Raw genomic sequence first — 27,017 nt, forward strand, 5'->3', positions numbered from 1 at the left:
TATAACATGCCTTAAGTGTGATTTACAATGTAAACTGTTATATTTATATACATATTTATATTTATAAAAAATATTAATGTTTTTTAATAATTTATAAAATTAATACATATTTATCGTATAAACTACACGTTTTCTTTTTTTTTTTTTTTTTACTGACACGTGACTATCGCCAGCGTGACGTAATAATAAGAAAATAAGTGTTTTATTCGGCATATATTTTAACATTTAATCAGAAATCGTAAATATACTAAAATATAAAACATCTTTCTTATAACATATATAAAAAATTAATTTTCTAAAAAAACCCTCTATGTAAATCATGCTTTATAATAATTGTCCAATCATTATCGAGCTACGATATTCGCGAAATCACAACTCTATCGGTCCCTCTATCAAATACGTTATTCGTGCTTTGTGAGTCTCCGTTTCCCGTGCATTTCGTGTGCTTTTTCTACTCCGGAAATATATACGATCGGCGTTTCTCGCTCTCTTTTTTTTGGAAAGTCACGGTATACACACCGACAATTGTCGAAAGGTCATATAATAACAAAGTAAAAGAGCTGTAAACACGATGTTTGGATCGGGAGCGGCGCCGATTGTAGTTCTGAGTAAGTTAAAGGTTACCTCATTCACGAGATCGTCGATCTCGGATCTAGAAGGAGGGCACGCATGCGTCAGAAATATCTCACGATCTGAAAATTATTCGATCGTCTTTTAAATTTGTTGCTTGGCATTTTTCTTGCGTGTATAAAAAACCGTGATCATGTCAAATATTCTGATTATTGCAGGCCAGAACACGAAACGGGACACCGGCAGGAAAGTGCAGAGGGAGAACATTCAATCGGGCAAGGTGAGTATTCAACTGTGTCAGCCGGCCAAGTATCACCTTATAAGGTATTCCTCGCACCCACGTGCGGTTCTCTAAAGTGGCAAGGATCTGACCGCTCGTGAATCTAGTCGCGATTCCTGATCGTTACTCTACTTATATTCATTCATATATTATTCTTAAAGAGGAACTGGACATATCAGATACGTTAAAAATTTGACATTACACAAGCCACTTTTAGTCTTTTCAAATATAAAATTAATAATTAATTTATGAGTTAAATATTTGCCCTGTGTAGAATTAAAATTTTTATCTTCATGAAATTTTCTATACATTGCTATAAAATTTTCATTGTACAGTCACTATAAGAGTTGGATACAATATTTACAATTTTGAAATTATAAATTATATTCTGAGCTGCAACCATTAATCAACTTATATTCATTCATATATTATCATTCTTAAAGAGGAACTGGACAGATCAGATACGTTAAAAATTTGACATTACACAAGCCACTTTCAGTCTTTTCAAATATAAAATTAATAATTAATTTATAAGTTAAATATTTGTCCTGTAGAATTAAAATTTTTATTTTCATAAAATTTTCGGTATAATCACTATAAAATTTTCATTGTATAAGCACTATAAAAGAATTGGATATAATATTTATAATTTTAAGGTTATAAATTATATTCTATAAGGCAAATCTTTAACTCCTAAATTAATTATTAATTTTACTTTAAAATGCTAAAAGTACTCTACTCAATGTTAAATTTATGAACCTTTGAAATGTATATTGACTTTTGACTAATCCATCTAGTTCCTCCTTAACTTATACATATAGGATTCTATAATAGTATATATCTGTATAAATTGATTGGTATAAATGATTTCTTCCTGTACATAGTTTGTAAATTTTTATAATATGATCTGACACATATATAGTTTGATTTTTAAATTCGACAAAATAATATTGTGATCTTGACTTATTTAGTCAAAATACAATTTAAGCAGGTGATCCAAAAATATAACTTAGATTATTTATATATACAATATATACAATATTTATATATACCATTAATTTAACAAAACTTGATTTTCATTATTTTTATTTTTATTTTCAAGGCAATTGCTGATGTCATTAGAACATGTCTGGGTCCACAAGCTATGTTGAAGATGTTGATGGATCCAATGGGCGGTATTGTAATGACAAACGATGGAAATGCCATCTTACGTGAGATCACTGTGCAACATCCTGCTGGAAAATCCATGATAGAAATTGCCAGGACTCAGGATGAGGAGGTGGGAGACGGTACCACATCAGTCATTGTCTTGTCGGGTGAGATTTTGGCCTCTGCTGAACCATTTTTGGAACAGAACATGCATCCCACTGTCATCATAAGAGCATATCGTCAGGCCTTAGAAGATATGGTCACGATTCTTAACGAGCAGATCAGCATTGATTTGGATTGCAATGATAAAAAGAAATTAATCGAGGTGATTAATTCCTGTATAGGCACTAAGTTTATTAGACGCTGGTCCGAATTGGCGTGCCAGATTGCCCTGGACGCCGTTTATATGGTAATGCTCGAGGAAAATGGCAGAAGAGAGATCGACATCAAACGTTATGCCAAGGTAGAAAAAATACCAGGTGGCACGATAGAGGACAGTACTGTCTTAAAGGGTGTAATGATCAATAAGGATGTGACACATCCAAAAATGAAACGTTACATAAAAAATCCGAGAATAGTGCTGCTGGATTGCCCATTGGAATACAAGAAGGGCGAGTCTCAGACGAATATAGAGATAATGAAGGATACTGATTTCACGAAGATTCTAGAATTAGAAGAGGAACATGTAAAGAAGATCTGCGAAGATATTATCTCAGTGAAACCGGATGTCGTGATAACGGAAAAAGGTGTATCCGATCTTGCTCAGCATTACCTTGTCAAAGCCGGCATATCCGCGATACGCAGGCTACGAAAGAGCGACATTAATAGAATCGCTCGTGCCTGCGGTGCCACCGTCGTGAATCGTACAGAGGAATTAAAGGAAGAGGATGTTGGCACGGGAGCCGGTCTTTTCGAGATCAAGAAACTCGGCGACGATTATTTCTGTTTCATCACAGAGTGCAAGGATCCTAAAGCCTGTACCATTATTCTGAGAGGAGCCAGTAAAGATGTCCTGAATGAAACTGAAAGAAATTTACAAGATGCGTTGCATGTCGCTAGAAATCTTCTCATCGATCCGAAACTCGTACCAGGTATGTATAAGATTATTATTTTATGTTTGTCAAAATTATCTCATACTTACCTTATAATTCTTTATTTTATAGGTGGCGGAGCAGTGGAAATGGCTGTATCGCGATTATTAACGGAAAAAGCGGCGGGTCTTGCAGGTATGGAACAATGGCCGTACAAAGCGATCGCACAGGCCTTAGAAATCATTCCCAGGACTCTGGCGCAGAATTGCGGTGCGAATACCATTAGAACTCTAACAGCATTACGCGCAAAACACGCGACGGAAGGAACCACTTGGGGCATTGATGGGGAAACGGGTAAATTGGTTGACATGAAGGAATACGGTATATGGGAGCCGTTATCTGTAAAGTTACAGACGTACAAAACGGCGATCGAGACCGCAATCCTGTTACTAAGAATCGACGATATAGTCTCCGGGATCAAAAAGAAGAAAAACGAGAATGAAACAGCGCAGCCGAGTCAAGTCACGGAGGAATCTATGAAAGAATAAATAATATTTTCGATATCCGTGGTGAAGCCTAATCGCTTTGCGTCTATTTTAAGACTCAAGTATTTTGCATTCTCGCAGGTTCGTCTATTGAATTTTTATCTTCTCTGTATGCATTTTCACGTATTAAAAATAAGTTGCTCATAGTCGTAAAAATTTTTTTATTTACACTACTTCCAATATATATGTATACAGGATGTTCTGTAATTGATGAAAAACCTGTTACGGCAGATTCTTGAGATCATTTTGAGTCGATTTTTCTTCAGCGAACATATCGAGAGATGTCATCATTTTTCCAATTTTTGTCATTATATATCTTTGTAATTAATCTTTAAATTAAAATTCTATTAAAGTAAACGAAATCTGAAAGACTAACTTAACTGAAGAATGTAGTTTTGATAATTTTTTAATTCAAAAGTTTAGTTTGCAAGAAGCGTCTTTTTTCAATCGCTTATAACTTGGAAATTATGGATGTTTCGATATTTTCGATGAGAAAAAAATCGTCTTCAAATGATCTGCACTAGCAGGTTTTTTACCAGTTACAGGACATCCTGTATATCTATGTATAATATATGTACACAAATGTAAAACAACAAGCAATTGTGTTAAAAATTAACAATTAAATATTTTGATTTGTATTATCAACAAAATTTTTCGAATTTTGTACATCATGATTCGATATCTCTCCCTTTTGAATAACTTCTTTCTCTTTTGCTTCTTCAGTTTCAAATACAATAGTCTTTGAGGTAGAATCCACACTTTCTGTTGGCAAAGATATCACTGTTGCAATGGAAGGTTTTGAATCATATGATATTAATGGTGGTTGTATATTAGACACATTTAATTTGGAGATTAAAGGATCCTTTCTAATGGGCAACAGTACAGCCACAGGTTCTAATATACTCTGCTTATTTAAATACGTAACTTCCTACAAAATAATTTTACATTATTGTAGATATATATCTATTTTTATATATATATTTTACTGCGATATATATATATATATATACCTCTTTTTGGAGTACATTGACCGATATTCCCAAATGCATTGCAATTTGAGCAGGTGGAAAAATCAAGTGTATACAATACTGTATATAAGGAATCAATTGTTCGCTCAAACATTCCGTAAACTTGACCATGTTCTCTCGTTCCGCTGCTGCAAAAGCCTGTAAAAGAACACATTTTTTAAGCATACCAAATTAACTTGTGGAGAAAAAAAAACACCAAGACAACTTACTTGCTGTTCTTGTTTGTAAAATAGCAGCATAGCTTTCGCTACATTATGCAACGATTCCTGCAGCAATTTTGTGCACAAAGTAGAGAGTGCCACTGGTGCACACAGTCTCAATTCATTGAACGCTGTTACTATTCCGTTACAATATTCGGCCAGAGGATAAAATTCTACCAATTGTTCAGGCGGATTTTCCTGATAAGAAATAGTTGTATTACATAGAACAATATATATATGTATTTTTTTTTTTTTTTAAGATACAATTTTATACTTACAGAAATAATTGCAGGTTCCGTTTTTATATCGAGCCGTTGCGTTTTATTGATCAAGGTGAACGTTTCCATGTCTTTCTCAAACTTCTTGGTCGTCCTACGAATGTCTTGTTCAAATTTTTCGCTGATAACACGCACAAATATATCCGATATTCGACCAGTAAAATCGACGCCTACTCGACCAAACGATAATCCAAAATACGTGCACTGGCCTAGAATGGAATCTATGGACGTTACACCCGGTAAATCTTGCTCCAATGTAGCAAGAAACTGCGATATCTAAAAAAAAAATCCCAATTATACATTTCTGTCAATGTTATATCCGTTTCCCATTTACCTTTTCTTCCAGCCAATGGTAAAATATCGCAGCTTCATTTAGCGTCAAGTCGCGACCGGGGATTACTAATTCGTCATCGTTGAACATGGCTTTGTACTGAGTTATTATATTGAACAAGTGTATCCTGGATAATTCTATCGTTTTGGCTATGTGAAGATTAGCTGCAAGCATAAAAAAAATCAATAGGTCTTACAATGATAGATCAATAATTCTTTTGATAGTAACTTGTAATTCAGATAAGAAAAAACACTCTTACGATCTTCTTTCGGTATCGCGTTTAACAAGCCTTGGAGCCAGCTGTCTCTTGCTTGAAGAAACTTTATACGAAGTTCTGGTTCTGTAAACGCATCCATTGACCGTAGCAAACCTACAAGCTGAAGACATCTTGGAAGCGGTAGATCACCTCTTAGAGATCCGACTACTTGGCCTACCATTCCTGACCAGCTACTTTCAATCTCTGCTACTATAGACTAAAATGTCGATAAGAAATTAGGTCAAAATAAAAATATACAGGAAAGATATGTCGAAGAATTTTAGTGAAGCTTATACCGAAATAATAGGGATATCTCCATGTTTCACTCCCAATTGACGAGCGTATTGAGATAATTCTAATGCTTCATTATACTGATTGCTTCTCAAGCACGATTCCATTAGTTGGGGCATCTCAAGAATTTCAAGTAGTTCTGCATTTCGTGTCAGGGTTAAGCTGTTTAATCTTCGATGCGCATTAATATCCTTTGAAATGTCACAAAATGATTGACACTTTTCAACAAATTTTGGGATTTTTTCTACAAGCTTGTCAAGACGACTTTCAGTCTCATTGAACTAAAATAATGCAATTTGTTAATATAATTATTTTAGAGAAGAATCTAATGCATTCTTTAAGCCTATATTCCTTGAAATTACATGATTGAGTATCTCTCGCGAACTCTCTGCCGTTTGGATAAAAGTTTTGTAGTTTGCAAAAACCAACTCTTGTGTAGTCTGAAGTACTGTATTTTTCTCATCGGACAAATGATTGGGTTCTTTGCCTGGAATTAGAATGGAATAAAGCTATTGATGCAATTAATGCAAAGTTTAAATTCAAAGTAAATTAATAAAAAATATCCTTACTCAGCTGATCTACATCAAAACCACCAAGTTTTGAGAGGTACTGATAAAATTCAGGATTTTCTTTCCACGATTCTAAAACAATATATAAAATACAATTATTGTGAGCAATATAGTAACAATTTCCAAGTAGCAAGACTAGGCTTACCTGGAATACTTTCTGGAAATACCAGATTTATTACATTTTCCGTCTCGATATCCATGATTTTTTGAGCAAGCCAGATGATATCAGGATTAACATTTATTGCAAAATATTAGTTTCACAAATGAAACATTGACAGGTGGCAGGTGTCACCTTTTTAGGGATGTTACATAATTAAATACGATCCTTTTTTCATAATATGATTTAGTTTTCTCGAAGAATACTTTTTATCAATTAAGATTATAAATAACCTTTTCTTATATCGCGATACTATATAAATTTTACATGTAAAAATTTGACAAACGCTAGGTTAACTTATTTAGGAGAGAATTGAATGGAATTTCCATGAAACGACACAGCAGGATCGTCAACGTCAGTTTTACGAACAAGAGGCAGACAAGGACGCGAGCGATCAGCTGATCGACTGGAAGAAATTTAATACTTTTACAAAAGTTGACAATTTTTGACATTTAGATTTTTGAATTAAAAGTTCTTTGAGGATCGATTATTTTTTTGCATCACGGAAAATGGCTTTAAATCTAATCAAACAGGTATGGTTTTATTCCTATGATGATCAAGTTATCTAATTTTTATAACCGAATAAAAAAAAATAACCTGAATTTGAAAATGCAATTTTTATATTATTTATGTATTACAATTGTATTTGATTATTGTTTTAATATTCCAGAGTATAATTAAACAACATCCACTTATAAGAAAAATCTTATCGGCAAAATTTTATACCGGAAGCTTGTACGAGCCTGATTATCTAGAGGTTAGATTTTTGCATCGTAAAAATATTTGAAATATATATATAACGTTTTATGATATTTTTTCGAATTTTATTTTATTTTTTTTTATAGACAGGAAAATCGATATTTCCACTTTTACCTAAGATAAATGTACAAATTAAAGGTTACGATTATTCAGTGCTTGAAAGTTATCAATGTTTCATGAATAAATTGGCAGATATCATGCAAATTGATGTCGAAAACAGGTAAATTTTCATTAATTTATTTAAATATTGTTTCTTCAATTTTTCTAATATCATAATTCCCTTCAGCTGGGCATTACCACCTCAGGAATGGAAGATTCATAAATATAAAACGGGAACAACAGCAATTATATCTGAATACAATTTTAAAATTTATGAAAGACATACACAAATGTTAGAAATATCCAGTATCAAATGTTCCACCTTAATCAGGACATTAGAAGCATCCCTTCCACAGGGCGTTACTCTTAATGTAGATATTTTTGATCCTGCGACAGAGAAGAAGAGATACGTACCTGACAAAGCATTACTAGATTTAAAATCTACATTAGATACACTGAAGAACAAAGCTTAAATATAATATAAATTATAGCAATTGATATAGAATCTAAATGCAAATACAATGCTCTTGTATGTATATTATGTATAAAGATATGTTTCCATTATAAAACTTAGAATATTTTTTTCTCAATCAATATATATATAAATTTTTAAAATATAATATAAATTTAAGAATTTACACCAAAATTAGTCGAAAAATAACTTTTCTATTTCCATTTCTTGATACATATATATATATATATATATATAAAATTTATAAAAATATAAGTAATAAATACAAACATAATAAAATAATATAAAATTAAGATATAAAAAGATTAATATTTGTTCATAATTCTTTTCGTTAGTACTATTTTACAAAAAACAAACTAACATACAAAAGTCTAAAATAATAATATAATGTGTATTATTTTTAAGAAGAAAAAATGGTTTTTTTGTTCACAAATTGCTTAAACTTTTGAATCAAATTGGAAATGAAATGTATACATTTGTTTGATACAATATATTATCTATATTTAGATCTTATTTCTGATATTAAAGGTTCTTAGCTCTTTGAGAAAATACAATATAAAAATATGTTTACATATATCATAATGTGTGATAAAAGATTATTCTCGAGAAATTTTGTAAAAGAACTAAAAAGTCAGGTAGATATGAATTAAGAAAATCTCTTTTTCTGTGACTGGACTTATGCTTGATTGACAACCTTTATCCTCTATCTTGTTTCTGCGTTTTATCATAATAATACACATAAACATAAAATGGTATATTTATGTAAATACTAATAAATTCTCTTAATATTCTACTCGTAGATTTACAATAAACCAAAATGCACAACTTTAATCTTTGTACTGTCATCAGATTTGGAAGAGTCTTTTACTTTCTCGTCCGTGTTGTCTTCTGCAAGTATAAAAAAAAGAAAATGATACAACCATATTTTATATAAATTACTTCTTAACACATATCTACTAATATAAAATACTTACTAGATAATGGTTGAAAATCTTTAAGATAATCTTCATTACCCAGACAGAGTGGAAGACTTTCAGCTAGTTCACGTTTGGGATCCGTTACGTGTACTTGTGTAGCAGGTCGTTTCTGCCTATGTACTTGAATCTATACATTACACATACATTTTATATATATATATATAAAGAAAAGATTAAAGGATAAAAAAAGGACATATTTTAGAGATACAAGATATATCTTTGTTAGAAACTATACTTACTGTACCAGGTACTAATATGTGGGTGACAGTATCCGAGAACTTCACCTTTGGCTTTTCACTGGAACTTATTGGCATGTCAGTAAATGGCGGACAAATCGTCGGATTGGCAGTAGACGTATTAATTACAGGCAGAGGTGGTATGTTGGAAAATATTCTAGTGTCTTTATTTACATTAACATTTTGAAAGGACCTCGACGAATATCTATTCTCGAATAATCTGTAGCTTGGATGAAAATTTTGTGAGGAATAACTTTGTTTGCCGATCGTCTGCGAATGTTGCAAGTCTGTGTCATCGCAAGTGCCATGAAACGGCACATAATCTAGATCGTAATTGTACCTATAAGTTTTGAAAGACGGGGACAAGGTTTTCTGACTTTGAGATATGTTGGAAGTCTGTTTTTGTAAAATGCGTGACGGCACATAAGTCGCTTTGCTCGAGGAAAACTTGTGGACCGATTCCTCTGTCGTGATGTCAGATAAACCTGGAGCGCTTTTAGACAGAGGATAATTTTTTCTCGGTCCACTATGAAGGTAATTAGTGAGAGAACTTGTCAGGTAGGGCGGTGGTGGAATATCGACGCCCGCTTCCTTTTCTTCCACTGTTCCAAACTGTTGTAATTTAATGGCTTGGTCGTTGAATCTATTGGGAAACACAATTTCGCTACTTTCAGGAGCTGTATTACTGCCTTCGAGACAGTTAAACGAGGTAGACATCAAATTGTTGCAGATATTGTCTGGAAGAGACGATTGAGCTTGAGGCGAACGAGCATCGGTATCAATAAGAATTCTGTTTAGTAACTTATCAGTTACCTTCGAGGACTTTGCACTTTGTAACATGGAAGTTGTTTCGGAATTATTATTCGTTGTTGTTGTACTGAAGGAGTTACTATGCGAAACGGGAGCGCTCGTGATTCGAGTACTGAACGACGTTGACATAATGTTATTATCAATGACATTTAACGGACTTGTCAAATAATTAGACTCAACATCTTCGGATTCATACACTGGTTTGTTGAAGGGAGTTGAGATGAAGCTATCGTCCTGCGAGCAAGTTGTCATTGCATTGGTAGTGAAACCATTGAAGGAATATGGTATCTCATTAAGTAACGACTTGTCGTATGATCTAGTGTCAAAATTGCCGCTGGATTGATCGTCGACCACTACTTCCGATTCGGTGAGAGAAACACTGCCGAATGACGTGGTCATTAAATCGTCTGATGCATTATTAAACGCCGAAGAACTGTTGATAATGTTCGTGTTAACTGGTGTGAAGTTCGATTGCATGTTATATAATGATTTGTTGAACGAAGTTGATGCTAGAAATGGATTCGAAACGTGCGAAGAGTGATTAAACGAAGTTAAAATACTATTGGAAGTATCCAAGAGCGAAGGTATTAGAGTATAGTCAGTCTTATTAATGGATGGAATATTGTTATAGGATGTAGAGAGCGCGTTCTTGATATTGTGATGAGGATGGACGACTGGTAAGGGTGGAATTTGACTGGAAGTTTTTCTATAATGGCGCCTTTTCGATTGTTTTAAATTGACTCGTTCTTCCTTTCGAGAATCTTCGCTCTCTTCACTATACGTTTCTTCCTCTTCCTCTTCTTCTTCCTCCTCCTCTTCTTCTTCGCCTTTCTCATTGCTTGAATCAGAGCATAGAGAACACGATGCTCTCGAACATGTCGAATCTATAAAAAATTATAGCTGTACCATATTTTGTAATATTTTTTTCAATGTATCTTTTACGCGATTCTTACGAGAGTCATTGCAACTGTTTGATCTACTCAGAATACTTTCAGCTTTCTCTTTGGATGCAGTTGCCAGTTCCATGTCATTTAGAACCACAGCATAGAAATGTATGTCCATGAAGAGATCATGATCGTTTAAATCAATAGCTAGTCTAAAGGCTTTCTCAAACATCCTATATCTACAAAATTTATGATCGTTAGAATAACTTTATTCAATATAATACTCTAATATCGTATTGAATACCTCATTACCTCAATAAATGATAAAAGAATCGTCTTGTTAAGTCTCTCACTTCATCTCCATATTCCTCTTCGACCGCTTGGCTTATCGGTTTAATAGGCACATGAAAACTACCCAGGGCATTTTGTATCAGACCTATTTCAATCAATAAGAATTGCATTTTTTTAGCCATTTGTAGTTTACCAGTAGATCACAGAAATAACGAAATGTTATCTTACCTTCGCGTTCCGTTGTTAACGGTAACTTGAACAAATAATTTAAAATTTTATTGAGCGATTGCATGCATATATGTGAATGTGTGTCCCAATTCATCGATAATAATAAAGCAGTTGCCTGTTCTATTCGAGACTCGGACAAATATCTTCTGACTAGTTCGTCCCCGGAGAGAGTATCGCCTTCGATTACTTTAATAACGCCAATTGGTCCTCTGTTGATACATAACAGAAATTATTACATCGTTTATTTATATGTTGTTATATGAAACATAACATGTGTGATTCTTACCGTTCGAAAAGCAACAAGAACAGAGCATTGCTATTATTGTAATAGCGAATTTGATTCGTGTCATCTTTTTTGTTCCATTCCATGTGTAACAAGGTATGCTGATTCCTGTTTTGTATATAACTATTTCATGAATTGAATCTTTTTGCTAGTACAGTATATCTGTAATATTATTTTACTGCTCATACTTGAAATATGGTGACAAGTCGAGAATATTCGCTGGCGTCGCTTCGTCATTCAATGTCTGGCTTTTGATACATGCTAAAGTGATATCAAAATGTTGAAACTGGCCTCTGTCATTACCTACTACGAATATTATACCGTCGCTATGCCAAGCAGCTAAAGTAGGTATCTTGAAGAGAGAGAGAAAGGATATATTAGTTTTTTCTCTATAATGTGTATGTGCATTATCTAACAAAAATATACATAATATAAAAGTATATTTGTATATATTACTACACCCTATTTTTTATTGCATATTCTTGTAGTTTACCTTGAAAGCTTTGCAAAACACTTATGATAAAGTATTTTTCATTAAGTATTTTTCGAGTAATAAGACTTCAAAGTTGCAATATTTTGACATAAAATACAAGATATCTCATAAAATATTCATTTTTCTATTATCTTACCTTAATACTTTTATGCACAGACTAATGACAGGGATCAATTGGTGCAAAAAAAAACACATAGTTATCTTTAAGAAAAAAATATGTAGCTGCTCGTTACAAATTCATATTTTTTTCTTTAGGACAACTGTATGTTTTCTTTACACCAATTAACTCGTCTCATTATTCTGTGCATAAGTATTAAGATAAGATTACCGAAAACTGAATGTTTTGCAAGATATTTTGTATTTTTTGTCAAAATATTGTAACTTTTGAGCCTCATAACTCAAAAAATATTTTCTTATAGTGTTTTGAAAAGTTCTCGAGATAAGCTATAAGAATATGCAATAAAAAATAGGGGGTTCCATTTAAAATTTTAAAGTTGGGGGGCTCCCCTTGTATCCCTTTAAGGGAGCGATCCTCCCGACCCCCTTAAAAGAGAAGCTCCTCGAAATGATTGAACAAGTGTTTTGCGATTTTTCAAAATTTTGAGCTGTTTCCGAAATATAGGGGTGAGACGAGACTTTATGGAAACCCTATACATATATATATATACTAAATATATGTATAGTATACTAACAAATACTAGTATACGCTCTTGTTAGTATCATATATATATTATATATACTTAGTATACTTAGTATATGTAGTATATTAAGTACAATATATATAATACTAAGTATATGTAATATATAATAGTATATCTAAGACTTACAAACGCGGCCTTTACACTGGTGGTCGTTGATTTTGCTTGATCATATATCATAATAGTACCATCGATGCAACATAATAGCAGTAATTCTTGACGAGGCGAAAATCTCACACAACTTGTGTGCGTTGGTAGTGGTATGGAGATGACGGCAATTCTTTTTAATTTATTTTGTCGAGAAACTTCGTAAGTACGCCATTCTACAGTCACTTCTCCCTGTATATTATATTTTTATATATATTTATATATTTAGAAATTTTTTAAATAAAACATGTAATTAAATCTGTATTAAATTAAATTAAAAGAAAAAAAAATTATGAATGATGCACAACAATTACCTTCCTTGAAACTTTTTGTTCTACAGAATGAATAATATTGTCATCACATATATCAAACGTAATACACAAAGGATCAAACTCAGTACGTATATAACATAACAATTCTAATTTTGTTCTGAAAATATGAATCATTAGATCACACACATTTTTGTATGTAGACACATATACCATAATGTTTGTATATATGTATGTACATACACATATATATATATATATATATATATATAATGATAGATTTAAATGACCATAGCAACAGGCATAACGACATGCATAACTAACCACATAGTTTGAAATTTCAGAAAGATTTGTAAGAATTGGTGTAATATAGTTACATAAAATTAGTGCATATTAATATTATAGGAAAACAAACTGCATAAAAATGTCTCAATATTGGCAGGGTTATTGGACAGACCATGCGTTTACACCAAAAAGATTACGAAATTGGGAAATTTCTAAATGGTATCCAAATTATATGCCAAGCAAACACTGTGTCACTACTGAATTTATCACAGATGATAATGGACATATATTAGATGATGTCAAAAAAGACAAACATTCGCCATGGGGAACATATAAAGTTTGTATAAAATTACAAATGCATTAAAAATTCATAAATTTAAATTATTTATATATTCATATAAAATAATTAATTTTTTAATATAATATATTTCTTAAAGTTTTACACATCTCTTAAAGTTTTATACACTAAATAAAAATTATAATAAAAAATGTTGTAAGGGCACATGGAATTTGCCAAAGAAGATTACCAGAAGTATTGTCAAAGAATTATCAACAATTCCTCAGTATAAGAAAGATTCATGGGAATTATATGTAAAGAAACAGCAGAAATTATGCAAGCAAATGGAACAAATAAAAACTAATAAGAAAAAAGCAGAAATTATAGAGTCATCAGAAGATACAGCAAAAGAAGATCAAACAGACAAGCAAGCTTGTATATTTTTTGAAACGGATGAAGAAGATTAAAAAAGCATGACATAACTAGTAAATTTTTTTATATTCATACCCCATAAGTCGAAACAGATGCATGTTTGCACGATGATATTGTTTCATAGCAGGACTCCATGGATAAACTTCATTCATTGTAGATTTTCGCCAAATTAATATCTATAAAGATACATAATTTTTTACAGGTTGATTATCAAATATTTTTTATTTATAATTTTAAAAATTATTGAGAGATTAGTTACCAAGTCATTAGATTTGTTCACTTGAATTTTCTTGTCGAGTCTACGTCCATTAGGTACAAATAAATCTGTTGTGATTAATTTAGGTTCTAATTTATTGATCTTGTCAAAGACATGTGTTTTAGTTTTTGTAAAATATACCAGTGTCACTAGATTATCATTGTATATACAAACTAAATGATTTTTAGTAATAATGACTGTGAACAAAGAAAGATATAATATTATCTTTCACGCAGAGTAAGATAATTTTTGTTGAAAATAAAGTAATCCATTACCATCAGATATATGTTCTGATAATTTTCCTACAAGATACTTATCAAAATGAATTTCTTGTATATCACCACTGAAGAGGCAAACTTGTATTTGTATCAATAAACCATTACTGAGCATTAATTGTACAATAGAATCATTGTACCATTGACAATAAATTACAGAATTATCTCTGAGTTGATCCTGTATAAAATGATAAAAATTCTATAGTATATATTATTTATAAACTTTATTTTTAAGACATTTAATGGATTATTATACCTCCAAATATTTAATAGAATGTTTCAACTTGTTTCCCTTTTTGTTTTCTGGAACATAAGTCATACCACGTTCTTTGCAATAAGATCTTTTACCTTCTTCATACATGCCGTCAATTCGTTTGTCATGATATCTATAAAAAATTAGAAACAATCAAATTATTGCAATAGTGCAATTATAGAGTACAAAGCAAGAAATGTAGAAATTATTATTAATAATAGATGAGATTTTTTACTTGAATGCACCAAAATCCGTATCTTCTATGCTTATATTGTCATCGAAGCTCCAGAAAATCACTTCTCTCATTAACGCGAACATTATCAAGCGCACTTTTAAATATCATAAGCACAAAAAAATATCATAAGAGAAATATGAAAATTTGTGTACACTGTATTGTATAAATAATTACAGCAAAATAGGTTATGTTGATACGGCATAAAGAAAATTTATAACAGAGAAGCCTTTCCAAGAAAAATAATTATAATATATAAGGGTGCGTTTCCACCATAGAGATATTAGAGTACGGGCACACACAATATTAGGCCAGGTCTACAATAGATGTAGGAAGCCTTAAGCCGTAAGAAATTAACCAATTACAATTGACTTTAGAGAAGAACCCGGTGTTTTGTATAACATAACCTCAATCAGTAAGAAAAATTATCATAATATAAGGTTATGATCACATAGTGCGATAACAACAAATAAACAAAATGTTGAAAACCCTTAGATTTAGCCACAGGCTCTGTGGCAGATCTAGAAACGTGACGCAGAGAAGATTATTTCTGTCAGAAGCGTATCGCTGCGACGAGGCGTGGAATCGTAGATTAGAGTCGCCTTTATTGCAGAAGATCGAGCCGACGACGATGTTCGTCGAGTTGGAGCAGAGGTACGGGAGGCAGGGCAAGGTAAACGCCGTCGACGTCGACATTTTCGTGAACAGCATCACCGACGACTTGTACGTCAACGAGGTGATAAAGATACTGCACAATCTTAGACAGTCCACAGAAACGTCAAACACCCTCGGCAGTACCCATCACGCTGCGATACGATATTTCCTGCGGCACGATTTTATCGAGGAACTACACGAGGTGTTGAATGACAGGCTCAACTACGGCGTCTTCCCCGATTATTTCGACTACAACGTGCTCATGGATCATTTTATAAAGAGGAAAGATTATGCCTCCGCTGCGAAGATAGCAAGCTTGGTCATGTTGCAGGAAGACCCGGGTCATCCTATCACGAACGCGTTTTGCATTTATGCGTGTCACAAGTATCTGGAGAATCCTGACGATTGGAAGAAACCTGAAATTCTGCAGGATACGTCCAAAGAGGAGATAAAGGTGCGCGTAAGATACTTGAGGAATCCTTACTTTGATGATCACTTTGATCTTATTGATCCAAGAGACCTCGTTGGCAAGACTCTGAGTTTTCAAGGAAAGCATAGGACGGATGCTTTAGGAAGAACTTGCCAACTGAGGGGTTTAATATTGTATAAAAAATATGACGATGTGTTGAAGTTGATAAAGGAATGGCTGGAGACGATGCAAGAAAAAATTGTTTATGAAGAAATATTTGAATTAATATCGAAAGATAACAGTAATCTTCGAGAAGAAGATCTTGAAAAATTTCAACTTGTGGAGGCTTCATTATCCCTTTTAAAGAAGAAACCAAATCTTAAGGAAAATTTAATTGAAATAATGGAGAATCTTATTCAAGTCGCTATAAAGGAGGAAGCTGAGAAGGATATTGCTAAACAATGTCAGGTAATGAGTATTAATGAAAGAAACCTTTTTTAAATCTGATAAATTATTCGACATTTAATTATTTAATTTTTAGACTTATTCCGACTGGGAACGTACAAGAGTTTTGATGTTAGAAATACAAATGAAAGCAATAGAAAGAGAAAGAAGGATAATTAATATAGAGAAAATGAAGAAGGAATTGAAGGAGAGAGAACAACTTTTGACGTACTTCGACAATGAGGAAGCTCTCGAATTACAAATAGAACGCATACAGGAAAGTGAACGCAAAGAGGACGAACGAGTACGTAACATGCATAAAAGCGAAAAGAAATTAAGAGCGTTGATTACCGCAGAGTCTTATGTACCACCAGACATCAAAAGTAAAAGTAAATAAAGAAAGTGTGCTATAAAATTAAGGAAATGTAAAATATATGTATACAGAGGATTAAAACAAAAAAAACCAACAGAACTGTCATCTTTCAATTCATATTGCAATATTATATGTGTATCATACCCCACTTACTTTATACAAATAATTTTTACAAGGAAAGTATGTATAAAGTATTAAAAATTGATTTTACCATTATTTGTACACCTTATATTTTTTTACACGTTCTTTACTCAGAAGTGATGTGTGTTTCAGCATTTATTTTATTTACAACTGTAATTAGATCTTTTTCAAGCTGCGTGAAATATGAAAGTTGAACTTGATGCTAAAAAATTATTAGGCTTTGTAACAAATGATGTTCCATTGAGCATTGATGTTAACGCATCATTACTATACACTTGGCCCGAGGCTGTCGAAGTCTAGTGCCTGACTATTCCAGGCCAAGGCACATTTTTCAGCAGCCAACTTAGTATTACTTAGATTTGCAAAAATTCTTGCGGGCAATATCGCGTTATATCTTGCCAGCTGTAAAACATGTTTGGTCTTTGATGCATTTTATCGTATTCGTTTGTATTCTGTAAAAGAGCAAAATAATGTCTATTTCACTTATTTATATAATATTACAGAGAAAAAATGAAGTCATTTTTCTGATATGATTCTGGTAAGGTAGCTGTCTAATTATTTTATATACAAATAAAAGCCTTTTTATTTTTTTTATGTTTAAAAAAAGGAATATAATAAGTCGACTATATTACATAATAATTCTCTGAATTTTAGCCATCATATTTAATTAAAATAAAAAGGCTTTTATTTGTATATAAAATAATTATTAAAATTTTAATAATCATCTATTGATGATTCAGTTGTAAGTTATTAATAATCTTTTTGTCCCAATAGCAATATGAAATAACATACCTTTTGTTTTGCAGAGAAATATAAACTTATTTCATTTATGAAATATGTAGTCTTTCTTACTATTGACGTTTACACTTCAGATTAAACAAAACATCGCTAGTTTAAAATTCTTTTAATTTTTTTGCAATATTATAGTTAAGTTAAAAATGTAATATTTTACTAATAAATAGAGCAATAATGTTTCTTTTTAAATATGTTTAATAATTAACTATGATAAATATGTTAAATAATTAATTGTTTAATAAAATAAATTAAAAAGCAAAAGTAACTTACTATTGGGACGACTTACAACTGGGACAGTTACCTTATTTATCATACAGTTAATGTAAAAAAAAAAAAAAAGACCTTTTGTACCTGTACTAGATATATTCTCATCTGGTCCTGAATATTACAATGTGTAAAATGCGACCACACTGTACATAACAATCACGAGGCTTTACTTTGTAGTTGTGCCGTTAATGCGGCACTTTCTTGTTTCATCTGTTTTAAATCGGCAGTTATCCTCTCCAAGTTAGCGCCGACATTCTTGGTGGATTCGGAATCGATCTGAATAAATATTAGCATAAAGAATTTGTTTCGCTACATCAATCTACACATTTCATTTTTTTATTGTCATTTTACCTGCTCTTCCAAATCCCTGATTTCTCGTATTGTCGCACCCGTTTCCTCGACTAAACTTACGAGTTCGTTGCAATCCGAGTGTAAGGTCGCTAATAGTTTGTACGCTTTCCTTGAAGCTTCGTTCGTTCTTGCGTCTCTGAATATCAGTTCGTCTACAACGGTAAAGGATCTCTCTAATCTGCCAGTAAGCGTATTGATTTCTTTTTGAATCTCACGAGTGTCCGCCAAAACTTTGCTTATTTCGTCTCTCTGCTTCCTAACATTATTTATTATTTCTAAGATTCGTTGGGTGTACGCAGATCTATTTACTTCTTTTGGAAGTTTTTGAACTTCGGCGACCAACTGTGAATGCTGTTGATCCTTATTTCGACATTCCTCCTGAAGTTCTTTGTCTTTTTCTTTCAATAATTTTATTTCATCTAACTTTTTTTGGCTCGCATTCTGTAAAAGATCTACGCGTTTATAAAATATAAATGATATTTTTATTACCTTAAACTTCATTTCATATTACTTACAGCTTTTGTGGAATGCTTTTCCCTTTCTTGCCTATACTTCATGATTAAAGGTACTCTGTGCTTTTCCCATTGATTTGCTAAATTAATCAATTTATTTGTGCTAATCTCGATTGTACATTCCAATTTCTTTATGTTCTCTGGTCCATCTTGAAGTAATTCGTATGCTCTTGCTTGAATCTTCTTTTGTTCCTCGTTAATTTTTAATTCTTTTTCTTCATTTTGACTAGTGATCGTAGCGTGTGCTAATTTAGCAGTTAACTTTTTAATCTCGTTTTGCATTTCTTCTATATTTACTCTAAGATTTTCGCACTCTGCTTTCATGTTTTCTATTTCAACTTCCTGTTTTGCTTTATTTTTTAATCTCTCCTGATCTGGAAGCACTGTATGTGTTGCAAGCTCTGCTTCTACCTGAGAATCCTGAAAATTTAAGGCTCATATTGAATTTGCAAGATATTCTGCTGTATGATAAGTTGATATATAATAAAAAATATACTTACTGCTGAAGTTTGTGTCTTGTTCTCTAATGAGAACTTGTTAAGCTCATTAACAATATTATGTGTACTAGAATGAGCAATTTTTTCAGACTGCTGGCTATTAAGCCAACTTATGCGATCCATAATATCCATCGAAGAAGAATTAAGTGCTCTTGCATTATATGATATCATAGAAGGTAAAAAGCATGAAATATTTTGCATTTGCTCAGGCACTGGTTGTAAATAGCGCATGTAATAGTCTTTGTAATCTGCAATTAATAATACAATACTTGATATAGTATTGATGTGAATTCTTTACTGATCAATATCATTGATATTGATCAGTAAAGTATTCACATTTTGTGTTACTCCAACAAAAACAAAAATAATACAATTTATATTAATATTACATTACCATCCTCCATATTTGGGACTGGTACTTCAACATTTACAGATACATAAGGGATACTAGCTCTTCCTCTGTTCCTGATTCCCTTTTTATGACAATAATGCGGTAACCATGGTATCGAGAGTCCTTGCGATATCGCAGATGCTACTGATTTTTCTAATAAAGCAACTTTACTGACGGATTCGTTTACAGTTTTCTCACTTTCCTTTGGCAGTTTTTCAATGAGAAACATGAATACCCTCCGTAAATCTGCTTCCGAGTTATATAGAAATGTTTGATAACCAATGTCACCTCTGTATCCAAGTTCCTAAAATTTTAATTAATCGATGGAAGTCAGTAAATAAATGGAGTCAAATAAATAAATTGTGCTTCAAATCCAAATTGAAAGTTTATCAAAAGAAAAAATACTTACCGTGCATGTTTGGGCAAGAGTGGCACCCAGTCGAAAACGTGCTGCCATATTCACAGGTAGTACAGTAGACAATCCTAAACCTGGCCTTATTGCTTCTAAGCATCTCACTGTCGCTTCGACAACTAGTTCGGTATTAAAGCCACTTAGGTTTGTTACGCTCTCTTCAATGTCACTGAAAACAAGAAAAATTACAGAATATCTAATTCAAATAAAAGAATCTCGTAATAGTCTCAATTTGTAAAAATTTTCTCCAAGGAACTGACACTGAAAAAAAGATACATTTGTTTCACATAACAGATATTTTCATAAAATTTTTTGCCACAATAATCCCCTTTTTTGTGAATTACGTTTATGAAAATTCTTCGCTGTTGATTATATGCGATTTGACAATTCTAAGTAAGATCGTAGTAAGTCAGATAGATGAGCTCACGTGTACGAGATTGGATTACGAGAAAATTGACAAACACCGCCCATCGGGGAAGAAACAGCGAACAACTGTCTACGCGAGGGGAATTGACGTTTGGGGACTGACACTTACCAGCCTATTTGTCGCAACGAGTGAATTATTATATTGTCAATCTCCTCCATTCTACGTAAAAAGATGAAAATCCTATGGAGCCGCTATCGCTCCGTTCGTATCCGCGTGTTTATGAGGTTCAGCTCGATTTGATCATCGAGATCTAACCTTCCGGCGAAAGTAACAAATACTGCCAAATACCCACACAAATAAACGACTCCACTTCGAATCCACTCGTGTATGTACATACGTATGTGTGTATTATACGCGCAGATGACAGATGGCAGATGGTACGTTTCCGAGATTATTAAAACCCGGATTTTTTGTTAATTGGTCAAGAATAAAAATGGCGAAACCAATCAAAAAGCACATAGCAGCTAGTTATTTTTAATAATTATTATGAAAACAAAATTAAAAATTTGACAAAAAATACAAGTAAAAGTGTTATATACCCAGATAGTACAAATCTGTATTCTATAAATATCCTTCAATAAATATTTGAATATTCTAGTAAAGTAAAAAAAAAAAAAAAAAAAAAATAATCCAGACAGCACAAAATGTTCATTGGACATCTAATTTTGGTTTTTATTTAGTCCAAACGTCCATGGATATAATGTAAACGTTTTAAGAATATACATTATTATTGGACGTTCAAAGTACATTTATATTTAGACGTCTTAATAATGTCCATTTTACGTATTTATAAAAAGAATTTTTACCTAAAATTCTCATATGAGAATTTGTATGAAACTGTTATTAATCCATTTATTAAAGTTTTATTTTAAAACTATATTAGAAACTTAATTTATTAGTAGCAGTTAGAATATATATATTATTATGTAATAAATAAATTTTGAACAATAAACAAATTATAACTCTAATATGCATTAAAATTGAACAATACTCTACCTGTATCTATTTTAAAAAGTTTTTTTAATGTTCGAAACAGATCGAATTTTGGTCTGTTTCGCCCAAAATGGACATTTTTTTGAATATCCAGGAAAGTAACACTGGATGTTTTAAAATACGTAAGAAATTGTCCAATATGTACATTTTTAATATGTTTATAAAACATTACTGTGCCGTCTGGGAATCTATGAATCTACATAAAACATCAAAATAAAATCATTTTAAATATCCTGAATAAATTTAGAGAATATTCTGAATATGCCTGGAGAAAATATGCAAAAAATATTTTCCTGACATATTCTAATTTGATTATAACAATTATACCTACAATGCGATTTACACTTAATTATGCGTATTAATTATATGTTATTAAAATATTTTGCATCATAACATTAATATTAATTTTCGTTATTCAGATAATTTTATCTTCTACAAGGATTCTAATCACGTTTGTTAGCAACATATTTTAATTATTTATAATTTGTATTGTATTTAAAATCTTAAAATATTGTTTTTTAATCTAAAAAATAATATACAATTTTATTCTGTGCTGTTTTCTTCTACATTACTTTTGTCACCTTTTACATTTTAAATATAATTGTATACGTATAAAAAATTAAAGTATTATATAATATTTATCTCGTTCAAAGAGTTAATATAGTTATTACAAGTGCCCTTTTTGTTTCTTCTATCACTGTAAACAAGTTTATATAACATTACATAAAAAAAATATTTTCTCATCTTAAAAATATAAACACGAAGCAATCGAGAAATTCCTTATATTTATATCCTTTGTAGAATTATAACATAATTATAAAAAAATTTCAGGAAAATCATTATTTGAGTGAAGAATTGATAAAACTTTTATGTTAAAAACAAAATATAAATTTCCAGGTAAAGCATAAGAAGATAATAATAAAAATTTATTAATTCTATTTCTCTTTCTCTTTTTCTCTTCCTTAATTCCAATGACCTCTGTGATATCGTAAACGACAACATTGTTAAAAGTTTCAAAGACACAAATAAAAATAAACTAAATAAATAATATGCCGTCATCAGTAATTTCAACAAACATATTCCAAATCACTGAAGCAGAAGAAGTATTGGAAATCTCCTTTCCTAAAGTTGAAAATCGTCGTAGTTGGAGTAAATTCAAGCTCATCTATATAGTCACGTGAGATTGATTTAAATTTTATTACAAAATCATATGTTCTCTATCCGCGGTTTTTTTCTTTTAATATAATTTCTTTTCAGCGAAAAAGATAATTTTTGATTAAATAAAACTAATTAATATGCCAGTTCTGAATTTCTGAATTTTGAAGTATTTTAGCCAGTTAAAATAATGGTTGATTTTTAAGAAGAAAAACTCAGAAGAAGCTATTATACTTATATTATACATATATTAAGTTTAATAATGTATCCATTTTACTAAAAATATAATAATTTTTATATATCACAAAACATTCACCATACAATTGTAATTGTCACAATGCATACAGGTAATAATATGTCGACATTAAAAAATGTTTCTTACAACAATAATAAACAGTTATATACATAGTTAAATTTTTCTAGATATTGGCACAGTTTAATATTGTATAATATTTATAATATTATATAATCTGAAATAATAGTAATATTATAAAGTAATATAATACTATTAATATTATATAATCTGAAATAATATCAACTTTTAAATAATTGAATGTATTTCTTACAGCGTTATTTGCGATTATCATTGTTAGTATTATCTGCAATACATTAATAATGTTCATTGAAGCTCTACCATATAGTACCGAGCTAAATACTTTCAAAAATGTATCTACAGCTCTTGTGACATATATGGAATTTAAAAATATATCTAATATAAAAAATCAGGTATGTAATCCATGTATTTGTATTTTATATGTTTTAAGTTTTCTAATTCTTATAATTTATGTTTTATCACAGAATCTGCCAGTAAATATCTGTGAGGAAGATTTGATCTCTTTGTTATTATCTTTAATTTTTGAACATCCTGGTTATGTAGATGAATCGGCAATAGAAGAAATGGAGTCTTTTATACAATTTATAAATAAACTATCTCTTAACGTCAAATTTGAAACTCTAATCACGTTGTTAACTGTAAGATAAGAAACAAACCATGCGACAGTACAAAATTCTCCTGAATAATGACATATTTATATATGTTTCAGGATATTGAAAGCACTGATATGCATGTAGAAATTGCAGCATATATTTCAAATAAAAATAAACTAAGCACTAATTTTTTATCAATATGCAAACATATTCATAAAAATATTTTATCGATTTCAAACATAGATTTTCAAGATAATATACGTGCTGCAGAAACTGTTAATTTATGGGTCCAAGAAAAAACAAATAATAAGATATTAAACATAATTTTTCCAAGTATATTGTATACATTTGATTAACAATTAAGTATAAAGAAATTATAGTTTAAGCAAAGCATTATTAATAACAAAATACTTTCAACAGGTGATATCGACACAGATATAAAAATTATGATAGTGCAAATTGTTCACTTTAACAGTAGATTGTTAAACGCATTTGATGAAAGAAATACGGAGAGACTCGAATTTCATATTTCTCCAATAAAAAAGTATTTTGTTCCAACAATTCAATTTGAAATATCGACATACATTTGTGGACAAATACCAGATTGGCATATGATGTTTATTGAAATTCCGTTTTTGGTAAATAATTATTATTTATAAGAAAAACTTTCAAGAATGAAATTGAATCAAAATATAATTTTACAGGATAAGAATGCCAAAATGATAATATTTTTGCCGAATAAAGAGATAGAACTGCATGACCTGGAAAAAAAAATTAACTTTTTAGAATATCAAAATTATAGAAATATATCCCAAGACGTTAGCTACGATTTGGAATTATATTTACCTAACTTTAAGTTTGAAAGTTTTTTTAATTGGAAATATCTCCTACAAGAGGTAAACATTTTTAATAAAATGTTTTAAATTGTAACAGAAGAGATAAATTTTAATAATAATTGTTAACTACTTATATAGATGAACAAGATGTATCCGTTTGAGAAGTATTTTCCATATTTTACGAATAATTCTTTAAAAGTGGGCAATATCATTCAAAAGATTTCCGTACAGATGGAAGAAAGTTCTATCGCAGCAACAGGTAACTTATCTATCTATGAATAATAAAAAGTTCTAGGTTTATTGTAAACACATTACAATAAAAAATTAACTGCAGTTACCAAAAAAGAACCAAAAGAAATAACATTACCAGTGAAGAACTTTGCGAGATTGGATATAAATCGTCCATTTAAATTTGCTATTGAAGTAAACAAAGTCACACTATTTATAGGAAGCATGAGAAGACCGTACATTTTTCAAGAAGAGGTGAACAGAGATGAATTATAAATTATATTATATTCTTATCTATATCCTTGAAAGTTTACATATGTATAAAATTTAATTTTTAAAATTTTATCAAATTATATAAAGTATATAGATAAAGTACATACATAATTTTGTAAAGTAATTAAATATAATTATGTATATAATGTTTAGGCATTAACAATAATCATTTTGAAAATATGCTTTAATCTTATTTTGATCGATTTGGTTTTATTATCGCTTATATTGCAAATGTATTTAAGTATATGCTGTTTTTACAATAAGACAGCAGAATAATGTATGTGTGGTTTAAAATCAACCAAATGTATATATAATATAAAAGATAACATATACATATATGTTTTTTATATTATAAATACGATTCATTTTTTTACATGACGATATACATGTATTATGAAGTTGTACAAAACTGTTATAAAAATCACTTAAATAATTTGTCATCTGTCAATGATTTTTACAAATTGAGTAATATTGATTTTCATTATACATATATACAATATGGATGTAAGGATATATTATAATATTTTAATTTATATATATATATACAATATGTTAAAAGAATACTTAAATAAATAGTAAATAAAAGAAACCATTATAATCTATAATATTGTTAAAACGGGAAACTTACTCTAACTTACTCTAGCAATCATATCATTATAGTAAAATAAATAAATAGTAAATAGTAAAATATATATATGACATAGTATAGTATAGTATATGACATTTTTTATTAAACTTGGAACATTTTTAAAATATGACTATTTTTGCAGAAAAAAATAGGTTTAAACAATATAATGTATATTAAAACAACCTTTCTTTATATTATATCAGTCTTTTAAATGAGTGACATGGTATTCCTTTTTTATCCTCTTTTAAATAATTTCTCAATTATGCATACTAATTATTTGTTGTAAAATACTTTGCATCATAAAAGTAATATTAATTTTCGTTATTCAGGTAATTTTATCTTCTATATAAATACTAACCATGTAAATTGTTTGCAACATATTTTCATTATTTATAATTTGTATTGTATTTAAAACCTTAAAATATTGTTCCTAATTTAGAATAAATAAGTAATATAACAATTTTATTCTGTTCTGTTTTCTTCTATATTTCTTTTATATTTAAATATATTATAATTGTATGGTCTATAAATTTACTAGAAATATAATAATTTTCATATATTATATACCATAGAATATTCAACATAGAATTATAATTGTTACAATGCGTACAGGTAATAATTAGCCAACATTAAAAAATGTTTCTTATAACAATAATATACAGAGTGTTCTGGTAACAATATATGATATTACAATATTATACAATATTAAACTGTGCTAATATCAATAATTTACGTCAAAGCTAGGAAAATTTAATTATGTATACAACTATACAGAGTGTTCTTGTAAAGGTAGGCAATCTCTGGTTTATTGTAAATCTCTGGTATATAGATAAAAAAACAAACTATGCGATGGTACAAAATTCTTTTGAATAATGATATATTTATATTTTATATGTGTTTCAGAGTATTAAAAACACCGACATACATCTAGAAAATGCAGTATATGTTTCAAATAAAATTAAA

At 30.4% G+C, this 27,017-nt stretch overlaps 7 protein-coding genes across 8 annotated transcripts; 4 read left to right on the forward strand and 3 right to left on the reverse strand.

The window, feature by feature from the left end:
* The first annotated feature begins 406 nt into the window (after positions 1 to 406).
* On the forward strand, positions 407 to 3,721 carry Cct3 (chaperonin containing TCP1 subunit 3). Its single transcript, XM_072889512.1, has 4 exons — positions 407 to 608; positions 789 to 850; positions 1,953 to 3,090; positions 3,163 to 3,721. The coding sequence occupies exons 1-4, from the start codon at positions 572 to 574 to the stop codon at positions 3,576 to 3,578; spliced, it is 1,653 nt and encodes a 550-aa protein (XP_072745613.1). The 5' UTR covers positions 407 to 571; the 3' UTR covers positions 3,579 to 3,721.
* Cog8 (conserved oligomeric Golgi complex subunit 8) lies at positions 3,720 to 7,001 on the reverse strand. Its single transcript, XM_072889510.1, has 10 exons — positions 6,674 to 7,001; positions 6,529 to 6,600; positions 6,322 to 6,446; positions 5,965 to 6,240; positions 5,672 to 5,885; positions 5,416 to 5,576; positions 5,082 to 5,357; positions 4,813 to 5,001; positions 4,586 to 4,741; positions 3,720 to 4,503 (listed from the first exon to the last, which is right to left on the reverse strand). Exons 1-10 carry the CDS (start codon positions 6,726 to 6,728, stop codon positions 4,195 to 4,197), a joined length of 1,833 nt encoding a protein of 610 aa, XP_072745611.1. The 5' UTR covers positions 6,729 to 7,001; the 3' UTR covers positions 3,720 to 4,194.
* Positions 7,002 to 7,061: 60 nt separating this feature from the next.
* On the forward strand, positions 7,062 to 11,666 carry Mrpl48 (mitochondrial ribosomal protein L48). The gene is made up of 4 exons (XM_072889514.1): positions 7,062 to 7,218; positions 7,356 to 7,442; positions 7,531 to 7,664; positions 7,731 to 11,666. Exons 1-4 carry the CDS (start codon positions 7,195 to 7,197, stop codon positions 8,014 to 8,016), a joined length of 531 nt encoding a protein of 176 aa, XP_072745615.1. The 5' UTR covers positions 7,062 to 7,194; the 3' UTR covers positions 8,017 to 11,666.
* On the reverse strand, positions 8,771 to 15,657 carry Frtz (uncharacterized). The gene is made up of 15 exons (XM_072889509.1): positions 15,345 to 15,657; positions 15,113 to 15,242; positions 14,857 to 15,034; positions 14,585 to 14,778; positions 14,401 to 14,501; positions 13,377 to 13,491; positions 13,045 to 13,254; positions 11,913 to 12,076; positions 11,728 to 11,832; positions 11,442 to 11,650; positions 11,235 to 11,358; positions 10,992 to 11,161; positions 9,232 to 10,922; positions 8,990 to 9,119; positions 8,771 to 8,903 (listed from the first exon to the last, which is right to left on the reverse strand). Exons 1-15 carry the CDS (start codon positions 15,425 to 15,427, stop codon positions 8,818 to 8,820), a joined length of 3,690 nt encoding a protein of 1,229 aa, XP_072745610.1. The 5' UTR covers positions 15,428 to 15,657; the 3' UTR covers positions 8,771 to 8,817.
* Positions 15,658 to 15,720: 63 nt separating this feature from the next.
* LOC140664430 (uncharacterized) lies at positions 15,721 to 17,320 on the forward strand. The gene is made up of 2 exons (XM_072889513.1): positions 15,721 to 16,872; positions 16,946 to 17,320. The coding sequence occupies exons 1-2, from the start codon at positions 15,820 to 15,822 to the stop codon at positions 17,243 to 17,245; spliced, it is 1,353 nt and encodes a 450-aa protein (XP_072745614.1). The 5' UTR covers positions 15,721 to 15,819; the 3' UTR covers positions 17,246 to 17,320.
* A 1-nt stretch (position 17,321) lies between these two features.
* Positions 17,322 to 21,328, reverse strand: LOC140664428 (coiled-coil domain-containing protein 22 homolog). The gene is made up of 8 exons (XM_072889511.1): positions 21,123 to 21,328; positions 20,585 to 20,756; positions 20,179 to 20,479; positions 19,788 to 20,032; positions 19,291 to 19,707; positions 18,776 to 19,216; positions 18,509 to 18,700; positions 17,322 to 17,814 (listed from the first exon to the last, which is right to left on the reverse strand). Exons 1-7 carry the CDS (start codon positions 21,170 to 21,172, stop codon positions 18,581 to 18,583), a joined length of 1,746 nt encoding a protein of 581 aa, XP_072745612.1. The 5' UTR covers positions 21,173 to 21,328; the 3' UTR covers positions 17,322 to 17,814; positions 18,509 to 18,580.
* A 1,692-nt stretch (positions 21,329 to 23,020) lies between these two features.
* Positions 23,021 to 25,613, forward strand: LOC140665286 (antichymotrypsin-2-like). Of its 2 annotated transcripts, none has more exons than XM_072891197.1 (9): positions 23,021 to 23,184; positions 23,265 to 23,509; positions 23,731 to 23,888; positions 23,961 to 24,134; positions 24,206 to 24,422; positions 24,510 to 24,727; positions 24,794 to 24,985; positions 25,064 to 25,184; positions 25,374 to 25,613. In XM_072891197.1, exons 2-9 carry the CDS (start codon positions 23,500 to 23,502, stop codon positions 25,427 to 25,429), a joined length of 1,146 nt encoding a protein of 381 aa, XP_072747298.1. In that variant the 5' UTR covers positions 23,021 to 23,184; positions 23,265 to 23,499; the 3' UTR covers positions 25,430 to 25,613. The 2 variants fall into 2 exon arrangements, with proteins under 2 accessions (XP_072747298.1, XP_072747297.1); XM_072891196.1 differs by having other exon boundaries at positions 23,025 to 23,184; positions 25,260 to 25,612.
* Positions 25,614 to 27,017: the final 1,404 nt, after the last annotated feature.

Source organism: Anoplolepis gracilipes, chromosome 4 (assembly GCF_047496725.1).
Source record: "Anoplolepis gracilipes chromosome 4, ASM4749672v1, whole genome shotgun sequence".
Taxonomy (NCBI): Eukaryota; Metazoa; Arthropoda; class Insecta; order Hymenoptera; family Formicidae; genus Anoplolepis; species Anoplolepis gracilipes.